General features: G+C 44.8%; 1 protein-coding gene across 4 annotated transcripts in view; it reads right to left on the minus strand.

Annotated features, from left to right (window-relative positions):
* The window catches only part of MITF (melanocyte inducing transcription factor), a 109,216-nt gene extending 103,790 nt beyond the window's left edge, over positions 1–5,426 (minus strand). Inside the window, exons 1-2 of one of the 4 annotated variants that reach the window (XM_065642925.1) lie at positions 5,369–5,426; positions 4,959–5,073 (exon numbers count right to left, since the gene is read on the minus strand). In XM_065642925.1, coding sequence (XP_065498997.1) covers positions 4,959–5,062 — 104 coding nt within the window. In that variant the 5' untranslated portion in view covers positions 5,063–5,073; positions 5,369–5,426. Of the gene's footprint in view, positions 1–4,438; positions 4,643–4,958; positions 5,260–5,368 lie in introns of those variants that run through there. The other 3 variants (XM_065642924.1, XM_065642926.1, XM_065642929.1) reach the window with 3 other exon arrangements.
* Between the last annotated feature and the right edge of the window lie 14,220 nt (positions 5,427–19,646).

Consider the following 19,646-nt stretch of genomic DNA (forward strand, 5'->3'; position numbering starts at 1 on the left):
CAAAGACGTACTTTTGGCTTAGCTCTACTCCCACTGACATCAGTTCAGACTTTTACCATAGACTTCAGTCAGTGCTTGCCTACATATCACTTTAAACTCTGCTATTACTACCTGTTAGTTTAAAATATGTAACGTTCCTCTGTAACAGACAGAAAAATATTTCAGGAACTTTTAAAATCTGTTCCTCCAAAATACTTTTTTTTTTTTTTTTTTTAAACACACTGAGGCACGGTTCCTGGATGCAAGCACACGTGGCCTGTTCTAAATAAAGGATATTTTCCACTTCTTGCACAACTGGAACAGATATAAGCAGTAGCTTGAACAAACTGCATTGCAGAACCCAACCAGAATATAAAACACTTGAATAAGATCCATAAATAGCAGTAATATGAAAAGACTACCTCCCATAAGGAACAAACTCCATGTTGAGAAACCTAATGTAATCAAGTTCAAATTTAATCACACTGCAAAGTTCATTTACAAAATTAAATTTGATCATCTGCAGACTAAAGCACTTTAAAGAAGTCCTCTTTGGCTCCAGAGTAGGTACGCAGCTCAAAAATGTGTGCCTCTTTGGTGATATTTGTATTTCCTCAACAAGCACTGAGTATTAAAAGGGAAGTTTTTACTAAATCGACACTTCGATGTTCAGCACAGCACCAGAAGAGAAAAAAGGGAGAACTTTACAGAGGATCCTAATTGGATGGAGAAGAGGTACTACCTGATAAGAGTAAAATATTGAAGGTTTACACAAAAAAAGGATTTGCACACCAGGAATGATGAGAATTTTATAAAAACACCACTGCTTTAGTAATGACAAACTCTACATCTCAATGTTATTGCTCATAAAGTAAGAATAAGCTTCCTAGAAAACTAACATGCAGCCTAAAAGCATTTCTAAATATTTTTTTACACTAAAAATACTTCAGTAACTGAATCATTCCGGTGCTTTTTGACCAGTCTGAAAATAAGTAAGCTGGGAAAGGGCAACAGAAAATAGCATAAATAGCAGCAGTTTACCTGTAAGTACGTGGTTTTATTAAGAACAGGGCAGTAAAATTACAACAACTGACGATAATTTGCTGGCACTTGCTAGGTAGCGTGTGCCATCCAAATGGACGTACATTACAAAGAACCAAAACACAAAGCAATTGAATATAGACATTTTTGCTGCATTTAGCACATCTGGTTCAGTTCTGATCACCCTGTACAAAGGCAGACGGGAAAGTCTTTACTTCCAGATAACAGTTTGATATCCAAAACATCACTTTAGTAAGTCAAATGATTTAAATAATCCACATTAGTAGTACAACAGATGTAACTTAAGCCTACAGTGCCCTGATGACAGCATGCAGACACGTCAGGATCTCTGATTACTTTTGGTAATAACTGATTATTTTCTTCGAATGATTGTCTGAAAATAAAACTCCATTGGTTTCATTGCGCACAGCTTCTACCCATAAACTTATTTGCTTGCTCATTACACAAACACATACATATTAAAGCACATGTATTTATAAACAAAAACTATTATACTTTGGGAATATGGCAGGAGAGGACTAAAGTATGAATGTGAAGAAAAAAACCAATCTCGTCTTACTGGCTAGTCATACAGCCCAGTTTCCTCCCACAGTGAAAAGTGACTCTGGAGAAACCAAAGCAACTGAAACATCTTCTCAGTTTTCAAAGACACTCCACCACAGCAAATTCCAGAGAACCATGAAATGCATCTAGCACTTAACACAAGAGGCAAACTTCTCATGAGTCCGAGGGGTTTCGAAAATACAACTGGAACTGATGTATCTCAGCCCCATGTGTTCTCTCCATCCCTTGTGATTAAAGCTTTTTGCTGGGCTCACATTTTTCCTTGGCCTCTAGCATTCAATTGTGGCTTGGCCTAAGTCAGTACAGTATTTACTGCAAAAAGCTTTTATTATTGGACCCCTTGCGGCTTTGGATTGCAGACTTGAATTATGAAATATGGATGGAGTAACTGCGAGGGCACACTGAAGAGGAGAAATCTTTAACTGGATGTTATATATTTTGGAAACAAGCAATGTGGGAGGAAATGAATAGGAGAGTTTTACTGAGCGAAGGACAGCAATATCAGCAGGGCTTAGTTAAACTGGGCAACAAAAAAAGTTTCTTCTTGGTTCAGAACACTGGCGTTCTTACATATTTCTGAGCTGGATGGCTCTCTCTATGTACTCATAATTGCAGCTGCTATGAGTAAGCCAAGGATGCTTCTCACCTCTTACCATTAGAAAAGATGAGAGAAAGCCCTGAACGTTGCTAGGAAATCAGCAGTTCTCACCAGGGAAAAGAGCAGATTGCTATTTAGACTCATTTTCTAACATCAGCTATTGCCTCCGGTTTGTCTGCTCCCCAGGCACCCTTCCAGAGCAAGGCTACGGAGACAAGAAAGTAACTCCCATGGCCACAGTCCCATCGCTACACCACGCTGACCAGGTGCTTTTGCACTGACTGCTCTGCAATTATTCCCGATTTACATCCACAAGAGAAGGCAGCACGGTGATGTCGGACTCCCTTGCTAATCGTCAGTCAGACTGGTTTCAGGCTTGAGCAAAGCTGAGGGACTACAGAAGTTCTCTGAGATTACGATCTGCACATCACGAAATAAACAGGTTCGTGAGCAACTTCTGCCTCCTGTTATCATTAATTTTTATCAGCCTGTCTCCAGGGACAGGTTTATATGGACCTGGCAGGGGCCCCTTGCTCCTCTGCTTCTTCATCTCCCACAAGGCCAGGAAGACAAGTGAGACTCTACCTTGAGGTAAGAGCTGTACACGAGCTGGGCAGGCCCCATGCCGAGGTTAACGTGTCTGTTTGCTATCTGCCAGGAAAACCATGGGTTGTTATTCCACTCTCAGGGCTCCATCTTCTTGTATGCCTGGGTACGTGTGGAGGGACAGGGAGGCAGACTGAGGCGAACAGGTCACTTTTCCTATCCAACAAGCCCTCCTGGAAACACCAGAACAGATGTTGGCCTGAGGCACCACCAGGATCTCTGGATGACTCGTACAAGGCTGCCCTTAGACCCAAAGGGTGGGCAGTGCTGGCTCTGCAGGAGTATCAGGTGAGAACATCCTGAGGCAATTCTGTTTGGGGAAGTCTGAAGTGACATTTAGAAGATGGCCAAATACTCCAGTGCTTCATTACTGAGTATCTATATTCACTTCCCCCTGAGAGACGTGAACAACACAGGGATGCATTTCAGTCCCAAAGCACCAAGTGACAGGAATTAAAAGCAGTTGGAACATCTGTGCAAGGTCAAATGCAGACCTAGTATCTAAGCTCCATGTCCACACCATCTGAAGAAACAGGCAAACTGCTGACTGCAAAGGGAACAACACCATAAAGGGACAACTCCTGCACACCAGTTAGAACCCGTGGCTGGTGCAAACAGAGCTATTTGACAGCACAAGGCATGAGAGCTCCACAATCTACCCCTCGACTGCTGCACTCCACCAGCGATGTGGGCACTGAAGCCAAAGCCCTGTGGGTCTCGCTGATGCCTCCATCACAGCTGAAACCCACCACCGCTGCTGAATCCATCTTCTCTGCACTGTCCTCTCTCCACACATTAGCCTGGCTCCCAGCTAATTACCTGGAAAACAGCAACTTCCCTGCACAAACGTGGAGGGCAGAGGAGTTCTGGCAGGTTTGGTTTGGTTGGCTAGCCTGTCAGGCTGTCAGATGCTGCAAGTCTCCACCACCACTCTGCTCACCATCTCTTGGCAATACCAAAGGTTCGGTGTGAGGTAAGGCTGCCATGAAAACAAGGTGCAGGAGGTGGCCCCAGCTTTGCCAGTCCATGCAACAGTGACAGAATTTTTAACATCTTTTACAAGATCTTCTATGTTTCTTGAATATCCAGAGCATGATCAAAAATTCATTTCTTTACTCTGAAGTCTGTCTGATAGGCAGTAAAACATAAGCTCATTCCAACACATTTTTTTAAAATATTTACCTTCCCATTCATTTTTCATTTTCAAAGGCATGCAGACATACGAAGAGCATTGTTCAAAACTAAAACCCATGTATATAAGGACAGGCTAACAACAGACTTGATTACAAATAAGATGCACTCGCAGCAATGACCTTACGTTCGACTGAGCAAGGCTTAGCAGAATGTTGTGATGAAATGGAGGGTCCGTTACCGCCAGAGCACTTTGAATGAAAACACAGAGGAGGAAACATGCCACTGCTGACAAGGTAGATGCTCAAGGCGCGGGAGAGCATTTGTTTCCTTTTTGCGGTGCTAGGACAGAAAGCGGGTACCTAAGACCCTGCAAGGGCGAGAAACACACACCGCCTTATTTCCCTTTAAAGACCATATCTACCCGGTGCAGCCGCTCCAGATAAGAATACAGCATGTATCTCAGTGAAAAAATACTTTAGGGAGAAAGTGACGTACCTAGGCAAAAGTTTCCACTCCCCAGGCAGTTACAAGTAACAAACACGCTCTCAATTCAAGTGAAAAAAAAAACCACCACCAAACGACCTTGCACGCCACTAGACCTTGCAACAACTTCGCAGGTCCGCGCTGACCCCACCCGACGCCGCCGCACCTGCCGGGGGCAGCGAGGGGCGAGAGCAGCGGCGGAACCACCGCGGGGCCGGGGCCGCCGGCGCCCTGTCCCCCCCCGGGCCGAGCCCGCGGGGGCTCCCCCGGCGTGACAGCGAGGCCCCGCGGTGCCAACAATGCCGTTTTACATAAGGCCGGCCCGGCCTCCCGCCCAACAACGCCGCTATTATGGCAGGAAGCACCAAATGGCCGCCCCGCTGCGCAGGAGGCCTCCCCTGGGCGCGGGGGGGGTGATTTCAGCCTTTCCAAACGGGCTGACTCAGCGCCGGGACCCGCCGCGCCGCCCCGGCCCCGCAGCGCGGGGGCACCGCGTCCTGCGCCCGGCCGTGCGGGCCGCCGCCGCTCCCACCTGCTCTTGAGGGGCTGGCTCTTCAGCTCGTAGTAGGTCTTGGGCTCCTCGTGGAACTCCTCGCCCACCTCGAAGTCCGGCACGATCCCCGACTCCGCCTGCATCGTCGCCGCCGCTGCGAGAGGGAGAGACGGGAGGTTACCGCCGCGCCGAGCCCAGCCGCGCCGAGCCCAGCCGTGCCGCCCGCTCCCGCACACACACAGCGCCGCCGCCCGCCCCGCCTGGGACTTGTAGTCCGCCCCGGGGCCGGCCCGGCCGCCTCCGCCCGCCGCGCACTACAACTCCCGCCGGGCCGCGCCGGGAAGGGCCGGGCCGGGCCCGCCGCTGCCAGCCGCGGGCGGGGGCGCCGAGCGCAGCCCAGCCGTGCCCGCCACCTGCCGCCCCCTCCCTGCCCCCGAGGCTGACGTCACACGGTTCTGACGACACGGTGTCGTCAGCGGTGCCGCGCGTGATGTCACGCCTGCCCTCAGCTGCACGGGAGCGCAGGGCGGGATCGCACCGTCCGATGCTCCCGCCCCGCAAAGCGTTTCCCCGCGACGCAGCTCGGCTGACCCCGATCCGCAGCTGACCCCGATCCGCAGCTGACCCCTGCCGCACAGGCGAGGGAAGATAGAAACGCCAAGGGCTTTTCATCATGACAGCCTTGCAGACGGCTGGCGAAGGGTCTGGTCAAATGTAGCAGTAGGCATCCAGCAGCACAGCACTCCCGTGCAGCTTCAGACTCGGGCATTGGCCTTGTTAGGAGCCGGGCTAGAGAAGGAGGTGGGGGTCATGTTAAGCAGAGGAGGGTGTGATGGGTTTGAATGCAAACAGGGAAGATCTAGGGGCAACGGACAGTGAGAAATTTAAAGTAGTTTATTTTACCAGGTACAAAAGTAATGGGCATTCACATCCTAGGATTGTTTGCACTTTTCAGAATAAATTCTCAGCATGAGAATTTATAGCTCTAAGAAGCTTCCTTCAAACTTTATGTGCATTTATAAATAGGCAAAAGCTTATAAACATTGCAAAGAAAGATACAATAAAATTAAACGTTTGAGAGCCGGCCGGGTTTCAATTATTTGCAGCAGAAAATTTTTAATGACGCCTCGTCTTCCAGCTTGGCTCCTGCAGGATTAGAAAACTAAGAACAGATAATCTTTGAACACGGAGTTAGGAAGTGCCTCTGCCAGACTCCATCGTACCCACAACAGGCACCAGGTCCCAGAGAGAAGAGATGCAGGGGAGCATGGATGCTCATGCTGGGACCGCCAGGACCCCTGCTCCTTTCTGGCTATGTGAGATTTGATGTTTGGTTTAGAAATTTTTATCTCAGATAATTATGCAGCTGCCAAACGCCAAGCAATGACTTAATAGCAAGAGTAATTGCTTTAATGAATCAGATACAACAAATTGGATAACACCCTGAAGAATGTTCTTTTGAGCCCACATTGGCAGATGGCTGGGAGAGCTTGACAAGGGAGTAGGCTTGCTAACAGTGCTTGGGGAAAAAAAAAAAAAAGAAAAAAAAAAAGCAACCAACAAACAAACAAAAACAACTTAGAAAAAACACACTGCTAAGCTACACTTACAGCCTGAGCTTCTGTGGGTTAGGGGGTGTTTTTGATGAACTGTGTTGTCATGAGTGAAGAAACACTCCATGGTTTGATGCAAGGAAAGAGCAGGACTCATCTGTTTCTAGTGACTTTGCTTCTGTTTTTCCAGGTGTAAAAATGAGATATTCTCTTCTGCTCTTTGAAATGTACAGCTTATGAGCTTTCAGCTCTGTTTTAATTATAGTGCTAGCTCTAAAGAGCAAAGATCTGGTATGCAAATATCTGTCCTAGGCAATGCTGCTTCACTTGAGATACCGCAGCTTCAATAGGGCTGGTGTGTACAGCTCATGGGGAGAGAAGGAGCTGGCTTTCTTTTCATCAGGCCATGAAGCTTTTACTTCTGTCTTTCATCCCTCCTCTCTGCAATACGAAGTTTGTATTTGGTGCTCAGATGGGGGCAATTTGTCATCGCTCCTGGGCTAATTGGGACCTTCACACTGTTTTGCTGTGTCATACAAAGCTTTCTTCTATTCATGATATATGTCATTTGCATTTATGGGTTTTTTTAGAGTTTATCTCTCACGATGAAGGAACAATATTTCCACTGTACCAAAGCAGGATACTAATGCATAAGCACGCCCCAAAACAAACATGTTGCTTAAAGTTGAATCATACTATTCCGATGTTGCAGTTTGATTGCCACAAAGAAATTAAATTAAACCCAAAATACATATTAGGTGAAATTAGAGATGCAGTGACTACCATGCTAATGCAGGTGTTTGGATTCTGTATAGCTTTTCTACATAGCTAGATTTTTGTATAGCTCTGTTGAGTGTTTTCCAGTCATGAATGTCAAGCTGCTTAAGGGAGGAGAGCAAGAACAATTATCCCATTTAGCAAAGTGAAAAGAAAAAACACAGAAAGGTCATTTGTCAAACATCAAATCAATAGCAGAACATGAAGTTTAATGTTTGTGTTATGGACATAACCCTACTAAGACTATTACCAGGTAGGATTTCTGTAGCATTGTCATTCCACTAAGGGCAATGACCTATGGGCAAGTCCCAAATACTCTTTAGGAGGTAAAGTCAGGTTTCATTGGGGGTACAGCCGCATCATCAGATTTAAGAATCACTGGGAATTCACAGCTTGGTTTTCTATTGTCTGTAAGTGGCTTTGCCTTCAAGAATCATTTAATACAAATTATAGCCAGAATAAAACAAACAACATCTATGTTGACAACTGCACGTTAGTCTACTCTCTTGAAGATAATACTCCATTTGCCCACATTTGGTTTTTAGCGTTCTCCCCTTTTTCAAATCGAATGAAATTTTCATGCCTTTTTAACTCCTTCCTAGAGTCGCAGATTAACATCTAGCAAAATACAGTAGACAATGCCTATATGACAATTCTGTCTTGTTCTTCAACCAAACATAACCCCCTCTGGAAGCCAAGAGCTACTTTGGGCTCCCCAGCTCTGCTTAGCTCCCCAGTGCCACGCAGACATGCTCTGTCCAGTCAGCATTTTTCAACTGATGTGTCTGATGTTGCTAAAGCTGTTAAAATATGCATCCCACTTATTAGATGAATTCTCCTTTTCAAACTGGATCCTCATCAAGTCTGAGAAAGAAGCTCAGAGGTTCAGGAGACTGAAGGACTTCGGCCATGCAGCTCCAGAGAAGAAGTGTTTATCAGAAGACACAGCTCTTCCTCATTCTGAACCAGTATTTCCTGTGATTTCAGCAGCGATTTTCAAGATACTGCAGGGTGTACAATTTAACGTATAGCAAGCATGTTGGGCACAGCTGCTATTTCCACCCCACCCATGATTAATCTTTGCAACTCCTTCATTTGTAGTATCTTCTACTTATAATTCCCATAATTTGTATATTTTTCTTCTGGCCTACAAGTACCATTTAAAATGGTTATCCCCTCATTAATGTTACTCAAGCCACAATCTGGGGATCTTTAGTTGACAGCAGGGAGCAGCAACATAGATTGATATCTCTATAAGCAGGCAAAAAAATGACATCCAGTTTGGAAAAATTCCTCAGCCCAACTCTTTGTGCATTCATTTGAAAGGGAAAGGAAGCAGTCGATGCTGTTATTGAAAAAAAAAAATAGACATGTGACTTACTTTTGAAGAAAGTTCCCAGACCTTTGCATTCATATTCTGTATTGTACACTGTGAAATTCAAGAAGAGAATGGAATTCACCCCTGCAGACTAAAATACAAGAAGTTGTTATCACACTCTATCTCCCTACAAGGCAGAAGACTTGTTTAAAAGGTTTCAGTACTGAATACAGAAAGAAAAGTGGCATTTAAGTGAGGACTTCCCGTACCCATGGAGAGATTTTGTAGTCTCATAGGAACATCCTTGTCCCATTTCTTTGCCCTGCCAGCTGCATATATTGCAAGTTAAAATCCCTTATCCCCAATATCTCATCTAAATTGTTTCACTCTCACAGGTCAGATGTAGTAGAGAGTCCCTCTCTGTCCATGCTCGTTGTCATTTTGCCTCATTCCTTGCCCCAGTTTCTTATTTTCTGCCACATTTGTTTCTTTGCAGATCCCCAATCTGTCACCCATTCTCCTTCCCTCCCCAGCTGCCACCCCATCTCTTTGCCCACCCAAAGCACATTCCCGCTATTTCAAACCTCAGCCCCCTCCACCTCCAGTGATGCCCTCACACATCTATTCAGGATTTAATCACAGTTTCTGCCTACTCTGAGCACTGTTTGAGCTTTGTCTCTCATAAGGTGCAGTTTTTATCCTTTCAGCTATCAAATCAAGGTGTTCCCTTCTCCCCATTCCCTGTATTCAGGAAAATAAACCAAACGAGCATCTCTCAGCATAAGCTCCCTAGACACAACAGCTCAGAAGTGTAACAGCAAGGAAATCCTGCTCCCCTTTAGGATGGAAAATGTCCAAGAAGGATGAAACCTATGGAAACTTAACTGCTGCTCTGCTGTGCGTGTACTAGCTACAGTTTTTCAAAGAATCGCCGTTTAGCCTGGTTGCCACAAGAACCACACATGGCACATCTCTGACATACATGAAAACCAGCAGCCACATACAGCGAGATAATTCCTCCAAGCTCTGTCTGTTTACATGCAGGGCTTTGCTAGACAGCCAGCAGCAACCAGATGTTCTGAGAGGGAATCCAAAATCATTTTCTGAGGGGGAACAACAAGCCAGCCACACCGCATCTCAGCAAGACAGCCTTGCTCTCCGCAGCCTGCCCCACACAAGATATTGTTGCCAGGTCTAATAATTTCACTGAAAGTTTTATGTCTGATTCTCTTAGGAAAAGTTTCTGATTCTCAGGTTGAAAACGGGCCCCATTGTTACATGAACGCCCAGGAGAAAGAAGCAGAATTCATATTTTAAAATATGTTTCTAAGACTGTGTCATCAGTTTGGAACAAAGTCTGAAACCCTGTCAGTCCCAGAGTGGTTTTATCAGCAGAACTGAAGGTGATTAATTCTGCAGCTGGGGCTCCTGAATGAATTCTGTTACTCTAATGAATCATCCACTAATTCCTAGTCCCCCCTTTCTTCATCTCTGCCCTATTTGGATAGGTAACAGAAGAATTCAAGGGGGAACTGGACAATCTCTGTTGTTCAATATCCTTGTTTTGATTTTCATATGTTCCTCTTTCCAGACACTAACTCATGACACTGGTTAGCAACAGCAGCAGTGGCGCAAACAGAAGCTGCAAGAGCAATGTCATTCTGACTTGGCTTTAGGAAAAAAAAAAAAAAAAGCCTAGACTAGGGATTAAGTAATTTCCTCTGGTTCTTCATCCAAAGAATAGCCTTCATGATTTCTACATTAGAGCCTGAGTTTGATGCTCAAGGCAGATGTTCTCAGGTCCAAACAGAGGGTGTTGGGGGTCCCGACTGCCTCTTCAGGGACAAATGGTTCATCTTCCTTGGTCTGGGGAGGTACTCAGAGAAGGGGATTTGCAGGATGGAGAAGAGACGCCCGAGGAGTCTCACCTTCAGTCCATGGCCTGGAGAGGAGGATCTGACAGGCTCTGGACTGGGCTCCCAGCCAGTAACACCCAGTCACCCTTGGACAGGGTGGTGTGATGCAAGCAGAGAGGAAGGCAATCGGCTTTTTCTTTAAGTGAAAGCTGAGGTTCTCCTGAGCTAATACAACTCAAAGAAGTACCACCTTGAGAAAGACAAATCCAAGGTCAAGAACAAGGTCAGAATAGTTGGCAGTGGGGTATGTGTGGTCAGATCCTCCTAAGGACCAGAGGATTATTCTCCCAATGGGAAATAATTTGCATCTTGTTTCTCAAAGACCACTGCAGGAAGGCAAGCAAAGTCACCCTGAGCTCTGCTGGGCTTTTGAGCTTGCAGGGAGAGGGAAAGGCAGCGGCAGAAGCAGCCAGAGCTGGACCCCAGCCGGTATCGCTGACAGACACTGGGACACAGCCACAGACAGGCTGGGAACAACTGCTTGAAACTCATTGAAAGTCCATAGAATAAAGTTTGTGAAGGCAACCTTATTTGGCTAGCACAGCATTGCAAATCCAGTTAATTTAACTGGTGCAGGGGCCAAAGCAGACGTAGATAAACCAGGCTAAACTCTCACTGCTGATTTAATGTAATTCAGTGCAACATCAGTGCTAGTTATATTGATTATACAGTTAACTGGTTTAAATACATTTGCCCCAAGTACTGGCACTGATTTAACTAAACTGCTTAAAATCAAAAGCAAACTGTACACCCCTGCCAATTTTTCCCTGTTGTGTTTAAACCAATACAACCTGTAGAGACATGTGAGTAACTGCTTTTAATGAGGAACAAAGTGCATTGAGAAAAGAAGACTTGGCCCCACAGCACTGGTCTCCGGTGCCTTATTCTCAGCTTTCCTGAGAAACTGTGTCACCTTCACATCAACAACGCTTAGGCCTAAATTTGTTTCCTGAAAATCCTATTATAAAAGGTGAGACCAAAATCACAGCTCATTTTCAAAAATATGCGTAATCTCATCAGTTTAGCAGGAAGGTGTTTGTTTTCTTTCCCACTCTCCAATAACAGTTTTGAATTAGAAAAAGCACAGATTTTTTTCAGTGAAAACTTTCTCAAGCTTTCTATTTTGATACAGTCTTGTGAATGCTTCCTGTGCTTCATCTGTCTTTCAAGAGGGATTTCATTACAAGTGCTATATGAAGAGAACAAGACTTTTTTTTTAACATTAGAAATATGAACATTTCTAATTAGTACTCACAACAAGCTCAAGCGCCAAGACCCTTGTATTTCTGCTCTGCATCAGGCATCATGAAACAGAAGTAATCCCAAAATGTCTGAGAGTATTCACTCACCTGAAATCAGAATAAAATATTAAATATTATTGTATTTAATATTAAAACATTCCTCACCTGTAGTCAGAACCCCTTTGTTTTTTCTCATCTGCAGTATTTCTACTGCAATTCATTTCTGAGTCACCACCTCAAGAGTTTATCTTCAAATGAAAACTAAACAGAGAGAAAATCAGAAATCCAAAGAAAAAAAAAAGTCTTTAGTACATAAAGCCTGCTGGGGCTTGTGGGATTTTTAAAGCAGATGAATTAAAGGATAAGGGCCAATTTACTGATGTTTTGTGTTACCTTTCACACTTTTGGATGTGCAAAAAGGATGCCCTCAGCTAGCAAAACAGTGTGGTAAGTATTTTAAATCTGTATTATACAGAGATAATTGGTAGCATCAAGGGCTAAAACTATGTATAGTTGAGATCAAAACTGCCCACAAAAAAATAAAAAGATTGCCCAAACTCTTCTTGAGTGATCATTAAATGCTTTACTCATAATGTGTGCCTACTTCAGAAACTCCACAGGCATTTAATACCTTATTTTTTTCCCTCTTTTCTCTCAGCAGGCTGCCATTTGATCTGAACGGGCAATGTAAGACTGTGTCATTGCTTCCATCTCCCTGGAAAGGATAATTTGCCAGAGGGTTTTTTTCCTTTAAAGGCAAGAGGCTTTGTTAAAAAAAAAAAAAAATTTAAAGCCTGATAACTCAGCCTGGCACCCTAAATGTGGATCTGTTGGACCTGTTGCCTCCTTGTGAAGGAAGGTGCCCGATTCATCACCCATGATGAATGCCCCTTTCCTCAGCATAAATCCAGGGACGAGTTTGAATGTTTCCTTCAGATATGTGCATACAAGCAGCAGAAAATGAGGCAACTTGCACAGTAACATGCTTCTGTGTTTTTGCCCCTCTATTTGCGTCTCTCCATCAGCTCTTACCCCACACTTCTTTTTGTGGGACACCCAAATGTGGGAGCAGTGTTTAACTGCTCGATTGTCCTATATGCTCTTTGGCAAGGGTGTCTTTGACTGTGAGACCACAAAACTAATGACTGGCATTAGCTCTGAAACCTTGGGAGTACATCAGTGTACACAAAACACATAGCCATGGCCCAACCATGCGCAGTGCAATAACCCCAACAATATAGCTTGACCCACTACTGCTTGTTTTGGAAAGTTCCTTTTGGCTTCACTGAAAGCATCAATACCAACACCACTTTTATATCAGACTTGATAAAGAATAGCACAGCCCGGACCAAGTTTTACACATCTAAGTGACTCAAATACAGGAACAGACACATGGCTCAGCCTTCCACACCCTGCTAGATGATGTAGTGCATGAGAACAGGGTATTCAAACTGCTTCAGATGGCCTCAATTATTTGGCACAGCGACTTTCATGGATATGGCGAAAGTGAGCTGTCTTCTCTCCAAGGAGCTAGTCAATAAGAAAGCCAGACCTGGAGATCATATTGTCTGCTTTCCCAGAAGTTAATACCATTATTGTGGCAAAATGGAATAAAAAGTACATTCTGTACTGTTGTGGGAGAATGGAGAGTATACCCTCTAGTGATTTTCATAAGAAGTCATTGCACAGCAAGCTTTCACCCAAAGTTATTTGCAACACAAAGGCCTTGCTCAGCAGCACTCTAAGTCTACTTGGTAGGCATTAGTCTGGAGCAGCCGAAGTTATCTGGTTGTGTTACCTGCCCACACTCACCTGGGCTGTTCTTAACAGAAATGGAGGATATTTCTGTCAATCTACAAACCTCTGTTCACCTATGGATGTCCAAGCAGTGCCGACAAGCCACTGCTTCTTTGGCCTAAAACTATAAATGAATGCCAAGGAACCCAGTACTTGCCTCACATCCATGACTGCACCTGGCTAATTAGCTCCGATCATTGCCAGAACCCCCATAAGTCTTTTAAATCTCCATAAAGGCAAAGAGGAGATTACATGTTGTTGTTCACAGAGATGTTCAGATACATGCCGGCAGGAGTTCCCCCAGTGGTTATACCTGATCCTTATCAGGTGAGAGCTATTTCTGAAGTAGATTGATCTGTCATGAGGTGATAAAGCCCATCTTAATTTTCCCTGTCAGTGTCTGGATTTACTGGAACCAGGGATGTGTTGAGGGCTACAAGTACTGTAGGATCAGATCTCGAGATGTACAGAAAGTCTGAAGAAGGTGCTATCCAAGCCAAGGAACCCAAGTCTCGCTTCTTAAAAAGAGTTTGATCCTACCCCATTCATGACAGGTGATCACAAGGCTTCTTAATGCCTTATACCTTCATGGAAAATCATCTTCCTCCCCATGAAGCAGGGTTACTAACCAGGTGCCACATTCCTCATCCACTGCAAGCACAGAAGGGGCTACCTCAAGCTCCTGAGATGTCCTGAGATATGGAATATGTGGTTGACGCCAACTCTCAGGGCAATGCACAGGAGGTCAGTTAGCACCTCTGTGGCAAGGGCAGTCATTTGCTCTCAAGGCATGAAAGCCCCTCATGTCTCTGCTCCCAGGGCTGTTCTGGTGCACACCTGCAGTTTTCACCATTGCTTGCAAACCAGCCAAAGGCCGTGTGCCCCTTTGCCACCTCTTCCTCTTGCAAGGCACCAGGTTTGACTTCTCCCAACCTGCTAAGCAAGAAGCACACAATCCCTGTCCCTTCTCTGGTGTATGCATCAGAGATGTCAGGACTGCTGGATGCTGCTTTGAAAGGCCAAGGAAGGCTAAGTTGTCTCAGATAGAAAATAAAAATGCGTTATTTATAATTTCTACATGTTATTAGCAGAAGCAGCAAAAGGTGCAGCCACTAGCACTTCCCTGTATCCAAAGTGTTCATAAAGCTTTCCTTGATGTTAGCAAGTCTATTAATAAAGTGTTGCAAGCAATCAGAACTGCTCCACCAGCCTGGTAGGGGGAGTGTTCGTGACATTGTGTTGCAGCTGAAAGTCATCTAAAATCCGCTATACCTTCTTCTGAAAGACATCAGCATCATCAGCAAATGTAAATATGCAATCACAGCACCTTGTAATTAATGGGAAGTCACAGGCCCAGCACTGCAGATCCTGTTCCACTAGCAGTGGGTGAACAAGATTCTTGTCCAGCTCAGGCATTATCAGTAAAATTCAGCAGCACAACAAAATGCAAAGAAAAAACTTAACCGTATGCTGACCTTCATAGGTCTGCTGTATCCTCTTGGTTTCAGTTGCATGGCTGAGCACAGACTGAAGCTGCCATGGCCCATGGTTCCCTTTGCGAGCGGAGAGGACTTTGCCGTGGGTTTCAGCAGGAAGGTTTTGCCTTTGCTGACTACAGACACATCTGAAACCCCACATCAGCACTCTGGGGAGATGTTCTCTGAGCTCATTGCAGAGTGTTAATACTGGAAAGATCCTGTAGGCCTCATTAAGAAATAGTTTTGTTCTTGAGTCTGTCTTATTTTTTAAAGCACTCAGGAGACAACAGAATCACCACATTTCCTCTTTATACTCAATTTTCTGATCAGGGCCTGAAGTGCTCACTGCCAGATGTTGCCCTGTTTTCATACAATCCATGTGACACAGGCATCAATGCCAGCAGCTATGTTTCCCCATGATGTCAATGCACACAGCAGCCAGGAAAAGGTTCCATGGGTAGCTAACTGGGGCATACATGCAAGATCATATATTTTAGATACAGTGTTTTGGTGGGATTTCTAAACATCTCGAGCCTCATGTCTTGCTTAAACCACCAAATATCAAGCTGCTTCTGCTCAGCATCACACCACCCCCATGCTTATTCTTTGTCATCATTCTTGCACACACATCATGCTATTGATGAGGCTGAGATAAAATATTTTAAGTGAAGAAAGAAGTGTGGGAAAAAACAAACAGCTACTTTTATCCAAATTCTGGTCTGGATTTCTAGAAGATTTTCTAGAAAATTGCATTATTATAGCGAAGAGAGATGAATGTCACAATTGTGCTAGTGCATATATTTACAGTCTCTCCCACACTCAGTGTTAAGAAATAATTCACCGCAAGTAAGGACGTTCTGTTCCCATTGCAGTGTTGCCCACTTCCTCAGGTCTCCATGCAGCTGCAGCACAAGAAGTCAGAAACGGGAGACATCCAGACCAGAGAAGGGCAGGGAGTGCTTGCTGCAAGGTATGGGATGGCACATGTGGAGACCTCGCCATGCAGGAGGTTTTACATCTGCAGGGGGGTACCACGCTCTCTGCCCGCCCACAGCTTGCAGCCCAGGCTGTCCCCTGACAGTGCTCCTGACCTATTTGATTTTGCCTTCTTTTGCTATTTAAGTAAAGCCAAATGAATAACCCACTTGAAAAATTCTCAGTCCAGCAGCCCTACTGGCTGCTGTCAGGTTTTAGACCCATCAAAGGCTTGAGGAGAGCCCTCCAGTACCAAATCAAAATAAACCAGGCTAAAGAAACATGAGGAGTCTTCAAAGACTCTCATGTAGGAGACACAAGGACACTCTGGTGTGCTGTAAATCGATCAAAGGTGCTAAGCAAGGAAGTGGTCCTAGAACCTGACAGAATATGTTTCCTTGGTCACAAAAAACTCTGGACCTCTTCCCCTTTGCTGGAAAAGGAACACAAAAAATGAGAAAGCAGCAGAGGGGAATTCCAGAAAACTGAGCCGGGGAGCAAAGAAAAAACTCTGTTGCATGTCTGGCATGCACTTGACTGACATTTCACTCTTAAAAATGCTCTCAGTAGTTAAATTCAGATAAAGGGGTAGAAGTCTTATGATTCAAACACGTGTTGAATAAGAAACCACATAAATGAAAATATCAAGGATACACTGACTGATGAGGCAATGAGCTCTGTTCTGTAAACATTCTTTCAAAGGAAAATCATGTGCTTTGTATAAAAAAAAAGTTGCTTTATTTTGGCAAAACTCTGCTAAAATTTAGTAAGCCACATGCAGTTACAGTGAGACCTGAAGCTTGTATTAGGCTGCTTCATATCCTATTATTTATATTCTTTTAGCAACATTGTCATGTTCTGTCCATTAAGTGTCACCTTGTCTGAGCACACCAGCACCAAGGGGGCTCCCAGGCAGGACTTGTGGGGCTGCTGAACCACGTGCCACCCGGCAAGATCTGAACCTGGACTTCCATTCCTGCTGGCTCCAAGCTACAGGCAGAAAGTCAGGAAAGTCCTTCCAAATGGTTGCTCACTCACCAAAATTAGGTCACTAAGGGGGAAGAAATGTCCTGCCGACTGTAATGGTGAGAAACTTCCTACACGGATTACGTGGTACTGGCAGCCTCTACAAATGCCACTCAAAGCGCCCTTCTGCCTCCAGGATCCTTTGGAGAAGGCACAGGCAATGGGATTTTTCCATTCTTTTAACAAGGTTTTTCCTTTCGCCTGTTCCCAGCTTCTCTGGAACACCTCAGAGTGGGATTTATTGAAATACCTGTGAAGTGAGCGTTGGAGAAGTCCAAAATCTGTGGTGTAGGGGTTTGCCTGCAGCTGAGAGCTGCCATACTTGGCTGCCCAACATCTCTGCCCTGGAGCCCACTGGGGTATGTGGACCTTCCTGCTGAATGGGCCCAGGATATCAAGCAGCCCTTTTGTGATGTCTTTGACTACATAGTCATCACAGGAAACCACAAATACACTCACAAGGATCATCCTCAAAGTGGCAAAACTAACTATAGCAACGTGCTTGACTATTTTTCCAGTCCTCATGCACTGGAGGGAAATCTCTTTTGCTCAGTACTACTTTGGCTTTCATTTCTGCTAATACACATTTTAGATTATCTAAACAGCCTTGCTCTGATTTGCCTCTGCGTTTTGTTTTCTTTGCTTCTTTTAAGGTATCTGTGCAACTGTCACTACCAAGAGGGCTTTACTTTTGGCCATCCCAAAGTTAGCTGCTCAGTGCTGTTCTGGAGGTTTCCACCAGCGATGCCATCAGTGTCTCTCACCAACTGCACAGGAACCTTCAGGACCCATTTTAACTTCACACATAACTTGCAGAGCAGCTAAGATTGAAATGAGCTTCACCATATGTCATTAAAGCTCATTGTGAAGTTTGTATCAGATGTGTGACATCGAATCAGCATTAAGCTAACTCTGTACTACTAAGGTGCTGCTTGACATGCGCAGAGCTGCAATCTGGGTACTTCCTAGCATGAACTCAGGTACCACAAGATCTATAAAAACTATTTTTTGCACACATTGCTTCTAATCCTAACTTTCTAATCTCAGCCAGAGACCCAGACAACAGCGGGAAGGAAATTAGTTTAGAACAGAGGAAAAGAAATCTTTCCAACTTGAATTACTGAAATGTCTTTGTGTTTAGCTCTGCTGAAAGATCAGCATGACCTTGAGGATATTTATCTGGAATTTTGCACTAATATGCATGTATCCCTAGCATTGCCCACAGGCTTGCAAACCACAGGACTCTGAACAACCTCGTACGCCCCATCACACACGTATAGCTGTTTACTCACGTTGAATATTAGCGTCTGCCATGAGTAGTCTTGCTGTAACCACTGGGACCATTTCCTCAGAGAGGTACTATACGACATGAGTAAGAACATTACAGCTTGAGAGAGGGTAAAGATATGCAACGAGACCAAATACCGGTATCTCTCCAAAATGCCTATCAAATGCTCTTGAAATCTGCTTGACATCACTGTGCCAGCAGCTCTCTCTTTGGTTGTGGGGCCAGACAGAATGCCCCAGGACACAATTTTGTTCGTTTTCAAGAAGTCCCTTGTCTCATTGCCAGACACCTCCCTTCCACCACCCTCCTTGAAGGGCCACAGACAGAAAGCTCTCTCTTACCAAAACAGCAGCTCATTAAAGCCAGTGGAAGTCTTCCTGCAGCAAGATAACCATGACTCCCCAATCTGCATCCACAGCCATTTTAAGCTTCTGTTCCCTACAGGTGTACTCCTGAGCACTCAGTCCAAAACACAGAGGCACCCAAGCACAGCAGCTGACTGAAATCAAAAGTGATATCTCAACCATCTGTTTAAAAAATGTGAGACCACTGACTCATTAGTTTCATCTAACTCTACCAGCACAATAAAAAAATGCACGCCTTCTGGAGAACAATATCAACACATGTGGGAGGATAATATCTCTGCAAGATGTGGGGGGCGTTGCAGTTAAGAGCATCTCTCTGGGGACTGACACTGAGTTTTGTCAGGTCAGAGCTTCTGTAGATTGGCACTTGACATAGTTGTACTGGGGTCTGGGCTGTTCCCTTCCCTGGCAACGGGCAGTTTTGAGTCCTCTCCTTTGACTGAGGTTTTGGGCATGTAAACCTGGGTGTGAGTTTGCCTCCTTTTACCACTCTGCTTTTGGGCACTTTTTAAGCAATTAGTTTTTGAGCTGAAATTAAACAAAATGACCAAAAAGAAAACCTAAACAGCAATCTCTCCCACTCCTGCTTTCGGCTGTCTCAATCTCCTCTGGTGAGTACTGATTCTATGGGATTGTAGTAATTCTGGGAGTTACTCACAGGCTGACCAGAGCTGCTCGCAGCAACTTTTCCAGACAAGGAGTGAAAGCTGCTGAAGACTAGTTTAACAGAACATGCCCCAATTCATGGAAGCTGCTGAAGAAAACATAAATAAAGAGGGAAGTCAGACCTTGGCAGAGTTCAACATTTGAAAGTAGAAGTCTCCTGCTTATGAGCTCACCATGCTCTGCTGAGCAAGTGGAAGGAAAACATTTTCTCTCCACAACGTGACTTCAATAAAGGAAGTTGCGTGGGTAGAAGCACCACGGTGACTCTAAATACAGTGATGTTTCTTTCCCCAGCATGCAGGCTTGGGAGCACTTGCTCTCTTCCAG

Source organism: Caloenas nicobarica, chromosome 11, assembly GCF_036013445.1.
Source record: "Caloenas nicobarica isolate bCalNic1 chromosome 11, bCalNic1.hap1, whole genome shotgun sequence".
NCBI lineage: Eukaryota > Metazoa > Chordata > Aves > Columbiformes > Columbidae > Caloenas > Caloenas nicobarica.